The 17,798-nt window shown below is 49.2% G+C and overlaps 1 protein-coding gene across 6 annotated transcripts in view; it reads right to left on the reverse strand.

Moving 5' to 3' along the window:
- LOC3290546 (serine-rich adhesin for platelets) overlaps positions 1-17,798 on the reverse strand; it is a 158,076-nt gene that overhangs the window by 12,652 nt on the left and 127,626 nt on the right. For all 6 annotated transcript variants that reach the window (XM_061647792.1, XM_061647790.1, XM_061647793.1 and 3 more), the window contains 4 exons: positions 17,540-17,658; positions 17,189-17,409; positions 13,730-14,142; positions 270-953 (listed from right to left, as the gene is read on the reverse strand). In XM_061647792.1, coding sequence (XP_061503776.1) covers positions 270-953; positions 13,730-14,142; positions 17,189-17,409; positions 17,540-17,658 — 1,437 coding nt within the window. The remainder of the gene's footprint in view (positions 1-269; positions 954-13,729; positions 14,143-17,188; positions 17,410-17,539; positions 17,659-17,798) is intronic.

A 17,798-nucleotide genomic window follows, 5' to 3' on the forward strand; every position in this document is an offset into this window, starting at 1 on the left:
TGCATGCAGCGTGAGGGATCGTTTAGAAGGGACGTTCGGAGCGTTAAAATGATGCACCAAAACTCTTTTGACAAGCGATTTGCAAACAACAAATTGCATACTTTCAGGAGCTTAGTAACCAACGCCTGTCGGTATGCAATCTGCTTTTCGCAAAAGCATCAACGCACGAACATTCTCTTCGGCAAAACAATCGATCGCAATAGAAGCACAACATAAGGCTCTAACACACATACACACAAATACGTATTTAAAAATCGGGATTGTCGTACCTTCAAATCCTTGCTGCGCTTGTTGATAATCTTCTCCTCGATCAGTGCCCGCACGCCCACGCTCGCCGTCTGTAGCGGGGGGCCCGTGTTTTCCTTCTTATCACATTTCTTCGCCTCCGAGTCCTTCTTGAAGTAGCCGCCGTGCAGTCGCATGTGCCCGTTCAGGGCGGGAATATTTTTGAACTTCCGGTGGCACAGATTACACTCGACCGGCTTCTGCTCCAGCTTGGTAGCGGTCGTAGTGGTGGTGGTGGTAGTTGTGGTAGCGGTGGTACCGGTGGCAGGTTGTTGGGTAGCAGCAGCAGCAGCAGCAGCAGCAGAAGAGCTGCCACTACCCGGTCCTGCTGTCCCAGCCGTCAGCGAGGTCGCCGAAACCGCACTGACCGCACTGAGCGAGGACGTACTGGCCGCAGACGACGATGACACCGTGAGGGTTGCCGTCACCGGTCCATTAGGATCGGCACTAGCACTGCCAGCGTTTGTCGCCTTGCTGATGATGCTGCTGCCGTTGCCGCTAAGGGTTCCTCCGTTCTGGTGCACGATGGTGGCGCCACTGTTCGAGGCGGAGAGTGTGGTCGTCGCTGTGACTGCCATTGAAGGCACGGGGACGGCGCTGACGACCGTCGGTGCTGTCGTCGCTGCCACCGTGGTCGATGCGGATAGCTTGTTCTGGCTGAGCTGCAGCTGAAATTGGCGGTAAAGGGCGTTGGGTGAGTCAGTCATGGTGTTTCGTTTTTTATCCTGTTTCTGTCTGTCTGTGTGTGTGTGTGCTTATAACAAAGAACGCTCAAACAGGGGACGCGTTTCGGCCGGAACTCAAACTGAAGGTGGGTATAGTAGCGCCTTGCGCAAATGGGCTCAGAATCTGCTTTTGACTTTTGGTCATTCCGTTTCCCACTCCTCCGGCTGACAGTTCGCAGGAGCGCTCGGTGCAGCAAGGAGGTGGGCTGTATTTTTTCCTCTTCCTCACTCTATCTCGTTAGATTATTGCACCCCAACGTAGAGAAGAGACAGCGAGTGTACAGCAGTCAACGGAGCACAATGTTAATTTACGGTTCGGCCGTTTTTTCTTTGTGTGTTCCTGCCTTCTTTTCCCAGCTGCCATCTGCAGCCACACTGCAGCCGTGCAGAATGAACAGTGCCATCCCTCTGAGAATAGTGCCCGCCCCCCGCCCACTCCCTCCCTCCCCACCGGTAGAGTAAAACTATTATTATCTTTTAAAATGGAAATGTGCCCTTTGTGCCGTCGTCGTTGCTTCGGTTGGTATCTGGCACTTCCGGACGGTTCTACTAATGGGCGGTTTCGTCGTCGCCCATTTCCATGGCCGGTAGATTACGCGGTTCGTCCGCGGTTCACTCCCGGAGGGTGAGCGGAGGGACCGGACTGTACAAGTTGTCTTAATCTTTCGCCGTGGGTGGGTTTGGTGTTAAATTTATGGATTCAACCAAGGGTTAAACTTTCGAGCGAGAATCGCTCCGAACGCGCGGGGACATTTCTTGCAGCTGGAATTTCTTGCCTCGCAGAGCGCACAGCGGTGCTTATCTGGAGGGCTGAGTGGGTTGTGGGGAGTAGCAAAAGAAGCAAGAGAAAAAAAAAAACGGAAAGCCAACCGGAAAAGCTTTTACCCAATCGTGAGCAGTGAAGTGCACCGGAGGCTGTATGCTTTGCGAAAGTAGCCCTCGGCAAAGAGGAAAAGTTGTAGTGGAGTGTAGGATAGATAGATAAGTATATCAACAGCAAATGAACAGTTCCGAGCGAAGAGAATATTCCCTTTTCAAGATGCTTAGACTCATTAATTTTCTTAATATTCTAACCAATATGATAAACTTATTAGAATAGTACTACAAAGAAGCGTACAAACAGTGACATTCGATAGACGAAATCTGTTTCTAACGACTCTACTAGTGATGGTTTAAGCAAGTGGAATGCTTTCTGGACTGTACCCACGACTTCAATCATACTTTGGTTATTGTTAGTTCGATTCCAACTCCGGTAAAATTGGAATTACTAGTTCCGTCCGAAATTGGAACCGTCTGGAGTTTTTCGGACTCATCCGGAGTTTTCCAGAGATATCCGGAATCCAGAGACCTCCTGAGTTGGCTAGAGTCGTTTGAAGCCATTCGGAGACGGAGTCTGCCGGAGGCATTTTATTTCGTGTTGTTTGATCTTTCTTTGTAAGAATAGCCATTTGAGTCGACCAGAGTTGGGAACGGAAATGATAAGCCTGACCACAAACACATTGACCCCGCTGTCTCCGGCACGATTCCGGCTCCGGACAACTTCAACTTCGGGCGACACCAGACAACTCCGGAAGACTCCGGATGACTCCAGGCGACTCCAAGCGGCTCCGGGCAATGCTGAACGGACCTACCTTCCGGTGTCGATTCCGAAAGTGTCGTTTGTTTTTAGTTTAGTTACCTTAGAGTTATTTCCGACCATTGTTACCAACTTTACCCATCACCAGTCCAAACAGTTCTGCAACTTCTGCCAGTAAATATCGCTTTCATTTATCTTCGGCCCAATCCCCGTAAAAATGTATGCAACAGCGCCACACCGCACAGCATTCTTTCGCACACGGACCACTAAAAACCGACAGCAACAGATCCCGGTTTCGGGGACAAAACTTGGGTAACCACTTTCGACAAGTTGTTTGTTCGACGAGTTGTTGTAATCCCTAACCCGAAAGCTCGTTAGCCTGCCCTTTTTCTCCGCACGGCTAACACGCAGCGTCCGGCAGGCATTCGCCGCCCCCCCGCTCGACCTGACAAACGCGGCTACAATGATAAACCCATTCTGTCAACACACACACATGCACATGTACACATGTCATGAGCTTCGGAAAAGGCACTCTAGGCAAAGAAGTTTTCCAGCAGCACTCAATGCCCTCCAGGGAGGGGAGGGACCGATGACGATGGTCTCGGGCACGTTCTTTACAGGCGGCATTTGGTTTCTTCTACCGGGAAATCTACCCCGCACGCCAGTGACGCGCGCATTGCTTTGTGACAGTTCCGTCGGACGGGCCGAGAGGGCCAAAGTTGTGACCGTGTCATCCCAGCTCTTGCCGTCGTCGTCGTCTAACTCCGTAATTCAATTGAAACTTATCTATTCAATCAAATTCCGTTATTCAATCCGTCACCAGCGTTGCGCTGCGTTGGCCTCGCTTCTCAACTCCCCCCCCTCCCCATGGGAGAAGGAGGAAAAGGTGGTGGTCCCGCTGCTCTATTCCGGGCGCGCATTCCGGGAGTGTAGTAGTGCGCTGTCGGCACCATTTGCTGAATGGCACACTGGCACACGACGGAACGAGGGATCAAACTTCGAAACCCATTAAATGAGATTTTCGGTTTTGTACCGGGGCCATGCCGTCGTGGCAAATGAGCTTAGGGTTTGGGAGAGCATGGAGGTGGGAGCTGAGTTAGAAAGATATTTTTGGCAGCGCGCAGTGGTACAGCAGTGTTGTTGGGAAGCGAGTTAGGCAGGTTCGTACGGTTGCATTACGAAGCAAAAGGGACACTAGAAAACAACGCTGTAGCTGTTAAGCAGCTTACTAGTAGCATGGTAATAAGGTCAAAAAAGGTGATACAACTTTGTCATACGCATTGCATACATTTGGGCGTGTTTTAATCGAAAGCGACTTTAGCAAACGTTACAGATGATCATTCTTGTTGCCAAACACCTTCATTAGCGCAAAAAAAACACTTTCAAATGACCTTATTTTCGGCTCGTTTGGTCAAAAAACTAACAAGACTGCCAGCTGGGCTGAGTTCTCCTTCCAAGCGAATCGGCCCGCCAACTCCTGCTGTAAGCTCCTCAGAGACGTCGGATGTTCCCCATTAGCACACAGACGCATCGAAGCGGCGCACGACAGGGCGCCGGCAGTCCCTTGACGAATGTGCGAGTGGGCGGTCGTGAGGGTGCCGTTCTTCGGTTTCGGTTATCTTTCATCACTTATCCTTGATGAAAAGTGACATATTCATTTTCGGGAAGCATGGCAAAGCAGAAAGGAAACGCCGGCAGCCAGTACGGCGGTAAGCGGTTGGCGGAAAGTGGTTGGTAGCAAAAGGGATACAACCGGTATGATCACAGAATCAAGGATTCTTTGTAGCCATTTCGCTCTTCCCTCCTTGCCTGCGTGGCATATGTCCTCCTGCCTTCTCTTCCGTTTTCCAGTCGGGCGTTTGGGGGACGGTTTCGTTAGTCGCAGACAAAGTTTGCCGTTGTCTGTTAACCCTAACGAGCGAACCGACCCAACCGTTCCGCTCCCATTCCCATCAGCCCCCCCCCCCTCGAACTGTCTCTCAATCACGCTTGTCAACGCGACCGCTGGGCTTACCGGGAAGAAATTAAGCCATGCCCCATCCGGGGAGACGCATCGACTTTTCCGGCACGTAGAGGCACACACGCTCTCGTCGACACCCACGTCGCCACCGGCACTATCCGGACTACCTCCCCCCCCCCCTGCCACCCATTCTGGATATATCTACCGCTTATTTGTCTTGCGGCGCAAAACCCACCGTCCCGTGCAGGCATGGCTTCGCTGGCAATCTGGCAGCGACACGAACACGGTAAAAGCTTCGGGCTGATTTGCATCGGAGCTGTACCTGCCCCACATCACGGTTGATGTGATGTCTTCTCAATTATGATGATACCACATTCGCAAAATCCTTTACTGCCGCAACTCCATTACACCGGGGTAGATACGGCTAAAATCAAAGTACCTCGAGCGATTTGTAGACACACCCATATGCGTGCCGTGCTGGTCGTTTTACAGCCAAATGGGCCCATCAATAACGGGGGCACCGGGGGTTGTCCCTTCTGGCTGGATAGCTCCACGCTGGCATGGGGTGGATCGTTTCCAAATCGAGCTATAAATTGCACGTCGGCGGTTGTGGTTGGTCGGAGGGAATGGTTGGTACATTCGAACCAATACTCCAACCTTCTAGGGAGCAGTGCTTTTTTTCTGGAATTTGATGTCCGTTTCAAATCATACATGACAGCACAAACACTCACAACTTTCGGATGGTGAGTGGTTCTGACAGGGCTTTACCACCGGCTGCGTCCAAAGGCTCAAAGTGTATGTTCATTAAAATCATCTCCCTGAATACCTTTCCGGCGAAAGGGATTCTTGGGGCGACGGGTCGTGAATCGGTGAGCTAAAGGATAAGGTCGTAAATATAGACCGTAACGATCGGTTGAAAGCAGTCGTATATTAGTTTGGTGCGCCATCGCCGCACATCGCGCGGGAGACCAGCGCTACGCACACTGGAAACGCAGTGGTAAAACGCTAAAACCTTTATGCCACTCAGCCTGTTCCTGGGCAAAGGATTTGATTTGAGGGCAGTGTAAAAGCACCGGATCGGAAACGAAGCGTGGATGCGAGCCACGGTGAATGATTGTGCCCATCCATTCACATTCTTCATAAGCGGCCCGCAACGACGCATCGAAATGGACGCGATGGGTAAGGCGTTACGTACCGGGGTCGGGTGTTTTCGATATCGGGGGAGATCACCCTTTTTTATAACACCTTCGGAATTGCTGCGCCCGTGTACATATGTACCGTTTTGGAGGGATTTTAATGGGTAGTAAAAAGCTTTTTTGTTTGGATGTTGCTAGTGGCTGTAAAATGGAATGGTTCAATCTAGCATAGCAATGGCTGTAGCGTACGCCCTTGGTGGCTTTGAAAGTAAAATCGCACGGAAAGTGCTGCACCATTTAGGTACGTTAGTAGCGCAGCACAGTGTTTGGCGATGTGCTAATGGGTTACGAAGAAGAACGGTCGATTGCAATTCGAGCAGAAATATCCTAACTTTTTTAGAAGTTTTTTGCATAGTTTTAAGTTTTACAAACCATAAATAGGTTACTTTAGCGATGCGAATTGCATACATTTAGGCGTTTCTAACAGCGTAATCTTAGCCCTTGCTCTTTATCCCATCACCCCGCCTACATAGATTACAATTCTATTGAAACGCACCGGGAAAACTGCTATAGGGGTCCTTTCCGTTTGAAGTTCGTAGGCTGAAATTTCAGCCCGTCAGCTGTTTGCATTGTATAGCAGTTTTCGAGCAGCTATCTATGTGAGTATAATATACAAGTGGGCTTATCCCAAGGTGTATGAATTTAGAAGGCTGATTTTTATCGCTTCTGCTTCTGAATGAAGATTTTAAGAGTGTTTTGAGTATTCGTCAAGCCTCCAGAAAGCTTGTTTGAACAAAAGTTTTCACTCGTTCTATCAAAAAGTATTGTTCAAAATTGGTTATAAAAAAATGCCATGAGACCTTCTGGACTACCAGATTCCAGATTCCACCACCAGATCTCTTTAATGCACCTTGGGATAAATCTAAACAACACCGTGTTTTCGAGCAGATGCTCGAATCTAATTCTAGCTTTGTGGCTAGAATAATCTAGACTGAAAATTGCAGGCTAGTTTTTTGTGTGGTTTTGTGTGGAGTGTTTACATGATTTCAGCCTTCAACTGTCAAACTCCATACAAAAAACTGACTATAATCGTGAAGGCCCCCATTGTTTAACCATTATCTCCATTTACATGCCCACATCTTGTTCTCGTATAATCTATCCGCAAAGAAAAAACACTCCTTTAAAGGGTGTGTGTTCTCTTGATTTTCTCTCTCTCAAACAATCGCTTTCCTTATCTTGCCACACAGGGAGGGAGGACACCTTCGTCCAGGGAAATGAAACGGAGCCCAAAAAGACGAATGGGGAGACACACCAGCAAAACGTAAGAAATAAGGGTTAGCGCCGAAGTTGTGGCAAAATTAATGGACCGTCCCATCTCGGGGGGCGGAAGGCAATAATTCATAAGCCAGCCGAGAATTGCTGACACGGTTCTGATTTGGGTTCGCACATACCGGAAGGAATGGCCCGGAATGGGGCCAATTCTGTGGCGGCGTGCAGCAAAATCTGGTGCCTGTGTGTGCTTGCTAAGTGCGAAAGGAAACCCCCGAGAGAGCTTGCTTCCGTGCCAGCAAGCGAAGCCGATATAAACCGATGTGCTTAATTTTCATTTGCTGCTCAACCGGCGTTCATATCGCGCCGCGCTGCTCATTAGCCCGTGAAACATTAGAACCGTCACGGGTCGAGGGAAAGGCCGAATCGACTTTAAAGGTGCTGGCAAGACGTTTCATTACACCTGCAAGGAGCTTGTTTCGGACGTTAAATTGCTTCGAGCCGGCGAGAAGCCCGTTCGGCTTATCGGGCCACTGCGCGGTGTGACTTTCGAGACAATGGCACCGCAAAACGATGGAACTCTTTAATCAACGCGTTACGGCGATAACATAAAACATGGAATTATTGAAGTGAGCCTTTTTTGCCAGGGCAGAAGCAGCAACCGAAAGTGGTATTTTATTTAAACGGCTTTGTACAAGAACGCACAATCCCTTCCGTTCGATACGCGAGGGGAAATTGAGAAACCTTAGGTGGAAAAGAATTCACGCGGATTGTCGTCCCCTCCCAGCGAGAGGCGCTTGCCCCTTCATCTAAGCCGGTGCTTGAAAGAGAATTGAAAAATACTCCTTTGCGAAAGAATGAGGCAAACTGAACTGAAAAGAACACGACGCGGAAGGGTCACCGTGGCACGGAAGGAGAGGGAAAAACTCGTTAGCGTTTATTTCGTGACACTTTTCGCGAGCGAAATAAAAAGCAAGCACTTGCCATATCGATTATCATAATGCGCTCCACTTTCTACCACTTTGGGTGGATTCGTTTGTGTGTAGAAGAGGCAGCAGGCTTGTTAAGATCTTGTGTTTTTTCGTTACTCGTGCGAAGAAAAGGTCCCGAAAACCGTTGTTTGCCGTTCCCAGCTCGCAACGGTGCGTGAGGATCATTTTCATTACGCGCTGCCAATGCAAAAGGAGCCATGAGTATTTGTGTGTGTGTGTGGGTGAGTGTGGGGGGTTGTTGTTTTTTCCCACTCATCGGCTTTAAAAAACAATCCTCATAGGAAAACACTCTCAAGCAGGTCCTTTCTTTTCGTTGTCAAAATTGCAAAAAAAAGCACATGGTTCTGGGAAACGGAAACACGTTGCCAGGGAAAAGCCAACGGGTGGTTAAGAATTCAAAATTATAAAGTACTGTTCGAGTGATACGGCAACGGTAGAAGAGCCTTTTTTCCCGTTTTCGGGTGTTTTCAAACTCTCCGGGGGAAATAAAACGTTTTCACACCGGGTGTTTCGACCGTACCCGCTCGTACTTTGTTGTCGTTGCCAACCTGTTAAGAGAAGGTGCTAGAAACACTGCTGTGGATAGGAAGGATGCGATGGGAAAAGAACACACACACACACACTCCACAATTGCCAATATTCCATGCTCGATCTACTTTAATGACGGTGGTGTTGTTGATAATGACAATAATAATAATAATAATACATTGGGAACCTTTACCGGCCATCGACATCATCGGCACCGTGAGCTGGCAGCAGAAAAAAAAACACCCACCCCTGTCCCTGATGCAAAGGGCCTCCGATGGTAATGATGGAAACCTGGCATAAAATGGTCGAAGTACTTCATTTGCTCGGCTGCCTGATCCTTGCCTTTTGTTGCCTTTGTGTGCGCCAATACCACACCTTACCGGAACGGACCACTCCACCAGTTGGACTATCAGCGGGTGGGAGGTGGGTGTTGTGGTGTTTGGGTGAGAGCTCACAAAAGATATAGCAATTTTTGAAAATTGAGTCTCTCCATTGAGGTGCCCACTTGTGTGAGCAAGCTACTACGAAGGGGAGGACACCGGTTTTGGGTTGATTGCGTTCCGAGTGTCCATTCGGTAGGGATGTTTTGCAATTCACGGGCACAGTACCTGGACCGGGTGACAACCAACGCACCGACACAATATTGGTTGGTAGATTGTACCCAGTGCGTTTGGAATCGAAAAAAAAACTGCCCATCTTGCCTCCAATTTTGGCCCTTGTCCATAAAACGGCACCTCTACCGGACATGGCCAGTAGATGTAGTTGTTAATAAAGAACTGAGTGTGATTGCATTTACAGAGGAGCGACAGGGGGTACATTTGCTGTAAACGAAACGGGGACAATGTTGAAGTAGAACATTGCATGTAACGGCAGGCAATCATAGGACTATTTCTAGCCAACATGATGCTTGTCTTGCAGCAGGAAAGATTGCATCGAAAACAGATTACAAGTGCTCGAAAAAATGCTGTTTTTGGTAGATGCTTCGAACGAGATGACAGTGTAGTGTGCGGGAAAAATGGGAAGATTCAATGGTTTCCAATGGTGCCCCTGCAACATCGACGGCACTAATTAATGCCACTCTAATTGGTTTGCCTAGCCACAATTGTCTGGTGATACATGGGCAGTCCCTCTCGTAAAACGGACTTTGATCGCATCATTATGCACTTTACACACGAAAGCGAAGGGGATAAAGCATTCTTTGTTGTGATTCAGACAGGCGAGATTACGGTTTCTCTTTTCAATACCATTGTTTGGCGTTTGGTGACACTGGATAACAATCAATGATGCTAACATGCTGCTATGGTGAGGAATTTTCTGACGCCTCTTTTAATATTCTTTTGTTTTTGGATGCAGCAAATGGGTTTGGAAACAGCTCCTGCCATTGGCAGATCGTTCGAAGGCAAGAATAATAACAGTAGCAGTTGTGGGGTTTGAGGGATAACTACAGAAATATTGAACTATTTTAAGCTACAACAGATGCTAATCATCATCATCGGCAGGACAACAGCGAAGGTGTGTGAGGCGTACATCCGACTCAAACCCGAAGCAGCAAGAATTGGATTGAGAATCAATGCGACGAAGACGAAGTACCTGCCTTGCCGGTGACTCAGACAATCTGGGAAGTAGTCTCGAGATGATAAAGGAGTTTTGCTATCTCGGGACGGTCGTTACTTCGGACAATGACATCAGCAGCGAAATCCGGAGACGCATTGTGCATACTATGGGCTTCACCGACTGCTGAGATCCAGAAGACTTCGAGCCCCCACGAAGTGTGAGATTTAACGCACATTGATTCGCCCGGTGGTCCTCTACGGACACGAGTCCTGGACCATTCGAGCGGAGGATGCAAACGCTCTGGGCGTGTTTGAGCGACGCATCCTCCGGACCATCTTTGGCGGTGTGTTCAAGCATGAAGCGTGTAGGAGAAGGATGAACCACGAGCTTGCTGAGCTGTACGGTGAACCAAGCATCCTGACGGTGGCGAAGGCTGGCAGGATACGATGACTGGGGCATGTCATGAATATGCCGGACTCATGCCCCACCAAGAAGGTGTTCGACAGCGATCCCCAGTTGGGCATAAGGCGCAGGGGAGCACAGCGAACTCGATGGCTGGATTAGGTGAATCGAGACCTGTCGGAAATTGTATGTCTACATGGATGGGATATGGCTGCAGCCAGGGACCGAGAATCCTTGAGAATTATTGTTGACCGGGCCATGTCACATCGACGTGCTCTATCGTGAGCAGGCCAAAAAGAGCGAGAGAGAGAGAGAGAGAGAGAGAGAGAGAGAGAGAGAGAGAGAGAGAGATGCTAATCATGTGAAGCTAATAATCAGCTTCACTTACGACGCGCCTAAAGGTATGCATTTCGTTAAGCAAGGTACCCTTCTTAACTGTCTTAACGCATTGGACTTTATAACCTGATTGAATCTTCCTTACTTACTTACTTACTTACTTACTTATCCGGCGCTACAACCGCTTTGCGGTCTTGGCCTGCCTCAGGAGTGTCCGAAACCGCTCACGGTCTCGCGCCTTCGTCTGCCAGTCCGTTATCCCGCCCTTAATGGCGGACGCCTCCACGCCATCTTGCCACCTCAATTTGGGCCTACCACGCCTCCTCTGTCCTTGTGGACGGCCTAAAAAGACTTTACGGGCTGGGTCGTCCGTTTCCATGCGTATAACATGGCCAGCCCACCGGAGCCTGGCGAGCTTTATACGCTGTACGACAGTGAGGTTGCCGTACATCTCGTATAGCTCGTCATTATAGCGGCTCCTCCATTGTCCTTCCACACATACGGGGCCAAGTATCCTTCTGAGCATCTTCCTCTCGAAATGGCTAAGAGAGTTTCGTCAGATTTGGACAGTGTCCATGTCTCAGAGGCGTATGTGAGTACTGGTACTATATAGGTACTATATAGTCCCAGCTTCGTCCGTCGCGACAGGTTCTTTGAGGTGAACTGCTTTTTCAGGCTGTAGAATGACCGGTTGGCAGCCAGCATCCTTGGGCGCAACTCAGCTTCCATGCTATTGTCGTTGCCCTCCCTTGGTAGGCTTCTGCTACATAGGAGAGCCGCAGACCAATGATGTCTATATCATCAGCGTATGCCAGAATCTGGGTTGACTTATAGAAGATGGTTCCCGTAGTCTCCACCCTCGAGTCGCGGATGGCCCTCTCTAGCGCCAAGTTGAATAGGAGACAGGCAAGCCCGTCCCCCTGGCGCAGACCCTTGGTGGTAGCAAAAGGTCGTGAGAGTTTTCCATCCACCCTCACCTGGCATGTGAAGTTGGTCATAGTCATTCTAACTAGCCTTATCAGTTTGGCCGGGATTCCAAATGAGCTCATAGCGTCGTAATGTTTTTCCCCGGGCTATGCTATCGTATGCGGCTTTGAAGTCTATGAAGAGATGGTATGTGTCGTTTTTGTATTCAGCCATCTTCTCCAAGATCTGCCGCATGGTGAAGATCTGATCAGTGGTTGATTTTCCGTTTCGGAATCCTCTTTGATAGTTTCCTACTATCTCTTCGACGTGCGGGACAAGGCGATCCTGAAGAATCAGGGAGAATATTTTATAGGCGGTATTCAACACCGTAATACCCCTGTAGTTGTTGCAGTCCAACCTATCTGCCTTCTTGTATATGGGGTAGATGATGCCGAGATTCCAATCACAAGGCATCGATTGAATCTTACTTTACGAAAAATTGCACTTCAAAATTGTCCCATAAATGGAAAATAATAGACTATTTAGAAAACTGCTCGTGCGCATTATTCGCTTCCACTCCGCCGATCATCGTACTCAATAATCAAAGCAGCTCACTGTATCGTCAGCCCATTTTCAACAAGTGCCAACAGTGTATTAGTTTTGCAGCATAGCAAGGTACGCTGCTTCCAGCACATCCAGCTGACGCAATTCCATCAACACTTATCCCCCCCTCCCTCCCCAACAGCGCGCTAAAAGCTACCGAAGCGATAATGCGCGCATCGAAGGGTTTTCACAAGATCCCTTTCGCGTGCTGAATGCGTGCCAACCGTGCGACCATAAATGGAGTAGAGAGCGGGTTGGCTGTTGCCATTTTGATTTAGCATACCAGCACTGCTTGCCACAAAGCATTGTGCCAATCGAAGCACACAACAGCCCCGTCCCAGCGGCTGGCGTAAGTCGGAATGTTTCCAAGTGCGGCGCTCGTACGTGCGCACAGGGAGCAGAGAGGAAAAAGGGGAACAAAAAGGCGAAAAAGCAACAGAGAGAAAAGGGAGAATCGCAATCAAACACAGTTTCCATTCGAACGGGACCGCGATGCCGGAGTTTTCTGGCAGACAAGTTGTGTGTGTGTCAAAATGGAGAACCGGTGGATGGTGGTAGAGCAAATTATGAATAAAACATCACTCGGCATCCTTCCCCCTATTGTCATCGAGAGCATAAGCGATTCGGAAGAGTGGCCTAGATGGCGGAACGTTAGCGGTCCCAGTGGGAAGCTGTTGGTCGGACTGGGATCGCAGAAAATACACGGTGTATCGTTTGCATTGCGACACACACATATACACACACACACACACATACCCACATTTCGATACAGCCCCACCATTCCCTCGAACTCCCTCAAAGTGACGTCGGGATGGCGACGGAATATCTTCACTCCCAATGTCGTTATGTTCGCTGAAATCGCAAAAGAACGAAGCGGAAAGCTTGAATCCATATCAAAATGCAAAACAGCACCGGGACATTGTTCTCGGGACAAGGTTGCGCCGCCGCCACCCGAACCGAAACCCAGCGGGCGCAATGGCAACCCAAATGCGCTTTCCGTTCCGTTCGTTCCGTGTGTCTCTGGTGTCCTCTCCAACCCCGGTGGCCGTGCGCCGTGTGGATATATGAGGATATGATAATGGCATCCATTTCCAGCGCGAGGTACGCCCGCGTCGGACAGACGCTGGATATAAACGGACTTTGGGAGGGACTTTTTTCTCTCCTCTTCTTTACCGGCCTTTCTAGACGCGGACCGCGAGTAGCGGAAAGAATTAAATTACCCTCCTTCGGTGGGAGTTGGGACACAAAAAGCGAATGCCCATCCCAGCGCGACCAGCACGTGGAGCATCATGGGGGGCTCCGCGGGAAAGTGTCGTTAAAATGCTTGATGCTACCATCGTGCGGCCTAACGACCATTAAAGGACTTGCAGCGCACACATTTCGATGGCTCGCTGCTGCTCGCAGTTTAGCGCTGATTAGGTTGCGGGGAAGTTTGGAGGCGTACGGGGAAAGCTTACCTGCATATTCCAAGTGCGGGGTCGTACCGGGACCTTCTGGCTGGTGGACTGTACCGAGCTGCTACCGTTCGTGGTGGTGGTGGTAGCGGCGGCGGCGGCGGCTGCAGCAGCTGCCGCATTCGCCTGCTTCGTCTGCTGCATGATCTGGGAAATTAGATCGAGCTGTTGGCGGGTAAGTCCCTCATTGCCTGCGCCGGGTGCCGGCGAGCTTGGCGAGGGCGATTTGCAGCTGGAGCTAGAGTCGCTGACGTTTCCACTGCTACTGCTGCTGCTGCTGCTGCTGCTACTACTCGAGCTACTGCTCGAACTGCTGCTCGAAAGACTGCAGTTGGAGCTGCTGCTGCCGGGCGTTCCGCTGCCGGTCGTGGTCGTGTACTGGACCAGTGTTGCTCCGTGCGGTGAGCTCGCATCGCCTGGGTGGAAGAGAAAGAATGTGATTATTACGAGCCATTAGCAGGTGCTTGCAATTGCCTTTTTAGGAAGAGTCCCAGGCCTACATGAAAGGATTATCTGCATTTAAAGCATATCATTAGCTTCCTGAATCGCAGGCTGGAGTTTTAAAAAAGCAAACAATTGCAATTCGATGCCACCGAATTACGACACCAACGCCAACACGTTTTCGCCCAAAAAAATCCCGTGTAAATTCCGTCTCACTATTCCGTTCCCCCAAACCCCCCCCCCCCCCAATCAACACTCAGATTTTGTTTAAATTTAAACCAATTCCTTCACACGCCGTCAGGCACGCCGCTTGTAATGCAAAATGTGCGCGTCTAAGCGTCAGAAATCATCAGATTTATTCACCTTATCTCGCCGAACACGCTTCGCCCGCCGAATCCGATCGAATGCAAGCTGGCGAAGCGTGCTCGAATTGTTCCAGCGGTTCCTTCGCACAAAGGCTCGCGTGTGGAAAGCACTTCAACGGAACTGAAGAGCCGGCGAAAGAAATCGAACGAATCCACAAGCCATTTTTTGTAGTTGCTTCCTCTATTTCAGCCCGTCCACACGCGTCACTTTCCGACACGGCAGACACACACACACACCGACGTTCGTTCCGACAGATCGCATCAGCAAATTTGGAAATTGTGCAATCGACACACGGCGCTTCCCCCCTCACACAGCTCCTCCCGATGGATAGAAGGATGGCGAAAGCCTTGGAACTTATCTCAGAAAGTGCGCACATGGGAAAGCATTTCCAGGGCAGAGTGCCGATGGATTGGCAGTTTGCTTGGCGCTTGGCTTACCCTATCCTGCGCATAATCGGAATATGTTGCGCTCCAAACGCAACCGGGATGGCGGGCGGCCAAGTTTTGCTCCATCTCCCGGCTGTTTCCCCCGTTTCGCCGAGTGGTGGAAACCGAAAATCCCATTCAATTTCAATAAACTGTCAGCACCAATCAAATTTTCGCCAATCCTGCTCCCCATTTTCCCTGGTGCTACGTTTCTTTTTTTCACGTTTCACGTGAACGTGAACACACAGTCGATCGTACCTGTGTTCGGGAAAACGGGTCCGTAAGCAGTTCGATTCTCCCCATTTTTTTTTTTGGCACCAGCATCAGCAGCATTACCATCGAGCATGGGGCTGAGTCAGCAGGCGTGAAGGGGGTGTACCAGGAACGGGAAGGAACTTTTCACTGGGGAGCAACACACACACACAAAAACACCTCTGAAACCTTCCAACAACGACAACAGCAATCCCTTTTTGCTCTTTATCCCTGTCGCCCGGTGGCGGACGACTGCGAAGGGCAGAATCGGTTGTGAAGTTCACCGGAGGACCTGTTTTTGGCACCACTCGCATGCATGCGGCCGTCTCTTTCCTAATCGACAAAATCAACCAAAGAAAAAACACACACAAACTCCACAATAACGAACAAAACCAAACGCCTTGTGTTGTTGTGCTACGGAGGTTGTTTTTTCTTCATCCTTGCCGGGTTTTTTTTACCCTCCTATTTGCTGCCTCATTTCTGCTATCTGTGAAAATAAACGTGCAGAAATGTGGGCACAAAATTGTGCAAACAATCGCACATTTGCACGTACTTTGAATGAATTCTTTCTCGTCAACATTTCCCCCAAACGGGCTGCGGATAGCGGGGCTTTGTGGTGCTGTTTTTTTTTTTTTGGTTTGGGGGTTTTGCTGAAAAGCTTTCACACAGAGCAGGCAGAAAATCGGCCCGCATGGAATCGGCGCAGGAGTGTCACACACTTTTCTGACACTCCCCACTGGTTAGCTCGTATCGTACGGCTGAGTAGCTCTGAGTGGTGGTGCAAAAAAAACGAAGCATCACTGAAGGAAGGGAAAAGCGGGAAAGGTCACTGCCGGAAGGACTGATCTGATTAAATGGCATTAAAAATGTTGTTGTATTGAATATAGTTTGTTTGTTTTTTAATTCTGAAACCTTCAGCGGCTGTTGTTACGGCCGAGGCGGCAGAACAATAAATGGCCTTGTGTCTGCATCCATCCTCCTATTGGAATTGCTTTGTTTGTTTGGTTTGGCAAACAAGTTCTATCGAAAAATGAATTTCAGCTTGTATGCTCGCATCCAATCAATAACATATATCGCTAGAATTCCACGAATCATACAGGAACACACTAGAGTAGAGCTCTACTTTTGTTCCCTTTCAGATGCGAGAGCGTGTGCGCCCTGCAATCAATTTAAATTAAAAATAACGCACTGTCAGTAACGTGTCTCGGGGCACTTGTTACGCGCCTGCACGAAGCAAAATTGCATTACATCCCGCTGGGGTATTCAAGAGTATTCAGAAAATATACAAAACATGGTTGTTTTGTTGTATTGAGCAACGCTACAGCTATCCTGGAGATAGATGCAATCTGCTGACAGCTCACTCTACAGTTTGATGAATTTCTCCCTAAAAGGGCTGAGATATTTGATCTGGAGAGATAGAAAACTAAACTTTTCAGCCAGAATATGTTGAAATTATTTACCAACCAGAGGCATAAGTTCAATAAGCTGGAATTTGATTACTCGCATATAAAAGAACAGGTTGGCAGGTATATTTCCCTGAATTTCCCTAGATTTCCCTGTACATTTCAACCTGTACTGTAAAAACAACCCCATTTACACATGAGACCCTCTTTCCTAATGAAAAAAAAATTACCAACCACCATGCTTTGCAGGGTTTTGCAGGAGTACTCATAGCTGTGGGACACTTTATTGATTCCTTCTTAAGTGAAATGAACTTAATGTAATGGGAATTGGACTCTATAGCACTCTTGTTGAACAAATCCAATACGAATTTCCAAGGAGCCTGTCCAAAAACGGTGCCATAGTGTCCAATTTCCATTATATGAAGTTCATTTCCCATAAGAAAGAATCAAGGAAGTGTCCCTCAACTATGAGAGCCCCTGGAAAATCCTGTAATACATCTTTTCATCCTTAATTGCAGTAAGATTCAGAGAAGAGCACAGCAGCTCATTAGCCCGACGAGCAGACGACTACTTACCACTTGCCGTCGCCGGTGACAGGCTCAGCCCCCCGGGCGGTCCAGCATTGCTGCCACCCGGGCCGGGGCTGGCCGTGCCGGACGAGTTCGCCAGCCCGAGCGCACTGTGGTGGTTCTCGGTGTGGCGCCGGAGCGATCGCGCATCACAGTACGATTTGCCGCAGCCGTCCGCCTTACACTCGTACGGTTTTTTGTTACGATGCGTCAGCATATGGCCATTGCTGTGTGGAGAATGGAGTAGAGAGAGAGAGAGAGAGAGAGAGGGAATGTGTGGAGAATGGAGTAGAGATTCGTGGTATAAAACATGTAACGCGATGCACGAAACTAGTATCGGGCCGTTCGACTACTTACAGGTGATCCTGCCGCTTGAACGCTTTCGAGCACATGCCACACACGTACTTCCGCTCGTCGCTGTGCGTTAGCTTGTGTTTGGCGAGGGCGGACGCATTGCCGAACACTTTGCTGCAGACCTGGTGGGAGGAAGATAAGAAGGGAAAAGATTGTTAAAGCCTTGTACTCACTGTTGGTAGACGTAACGCGGAAAACAAAGAAAACGAAACATGTTACAGACGCCGCAAGAGGAACTTTGGCTTTAGCAAGGAATGTTTGT

This window comes from Anopheles gambiae, chromosome 2, assembly GCF_943734735.2.
Source record: "Anopheles gambiae chromosome 2, idAnoGambNW_F1_1, whole genome shotgun sequence".
Classification (NCBI taxonomy): Eukaryota; Metazoa; Arthropoda; class Insecta; order Diptera; family Culicidae; genus Anopheles; species Anopheles gambiae.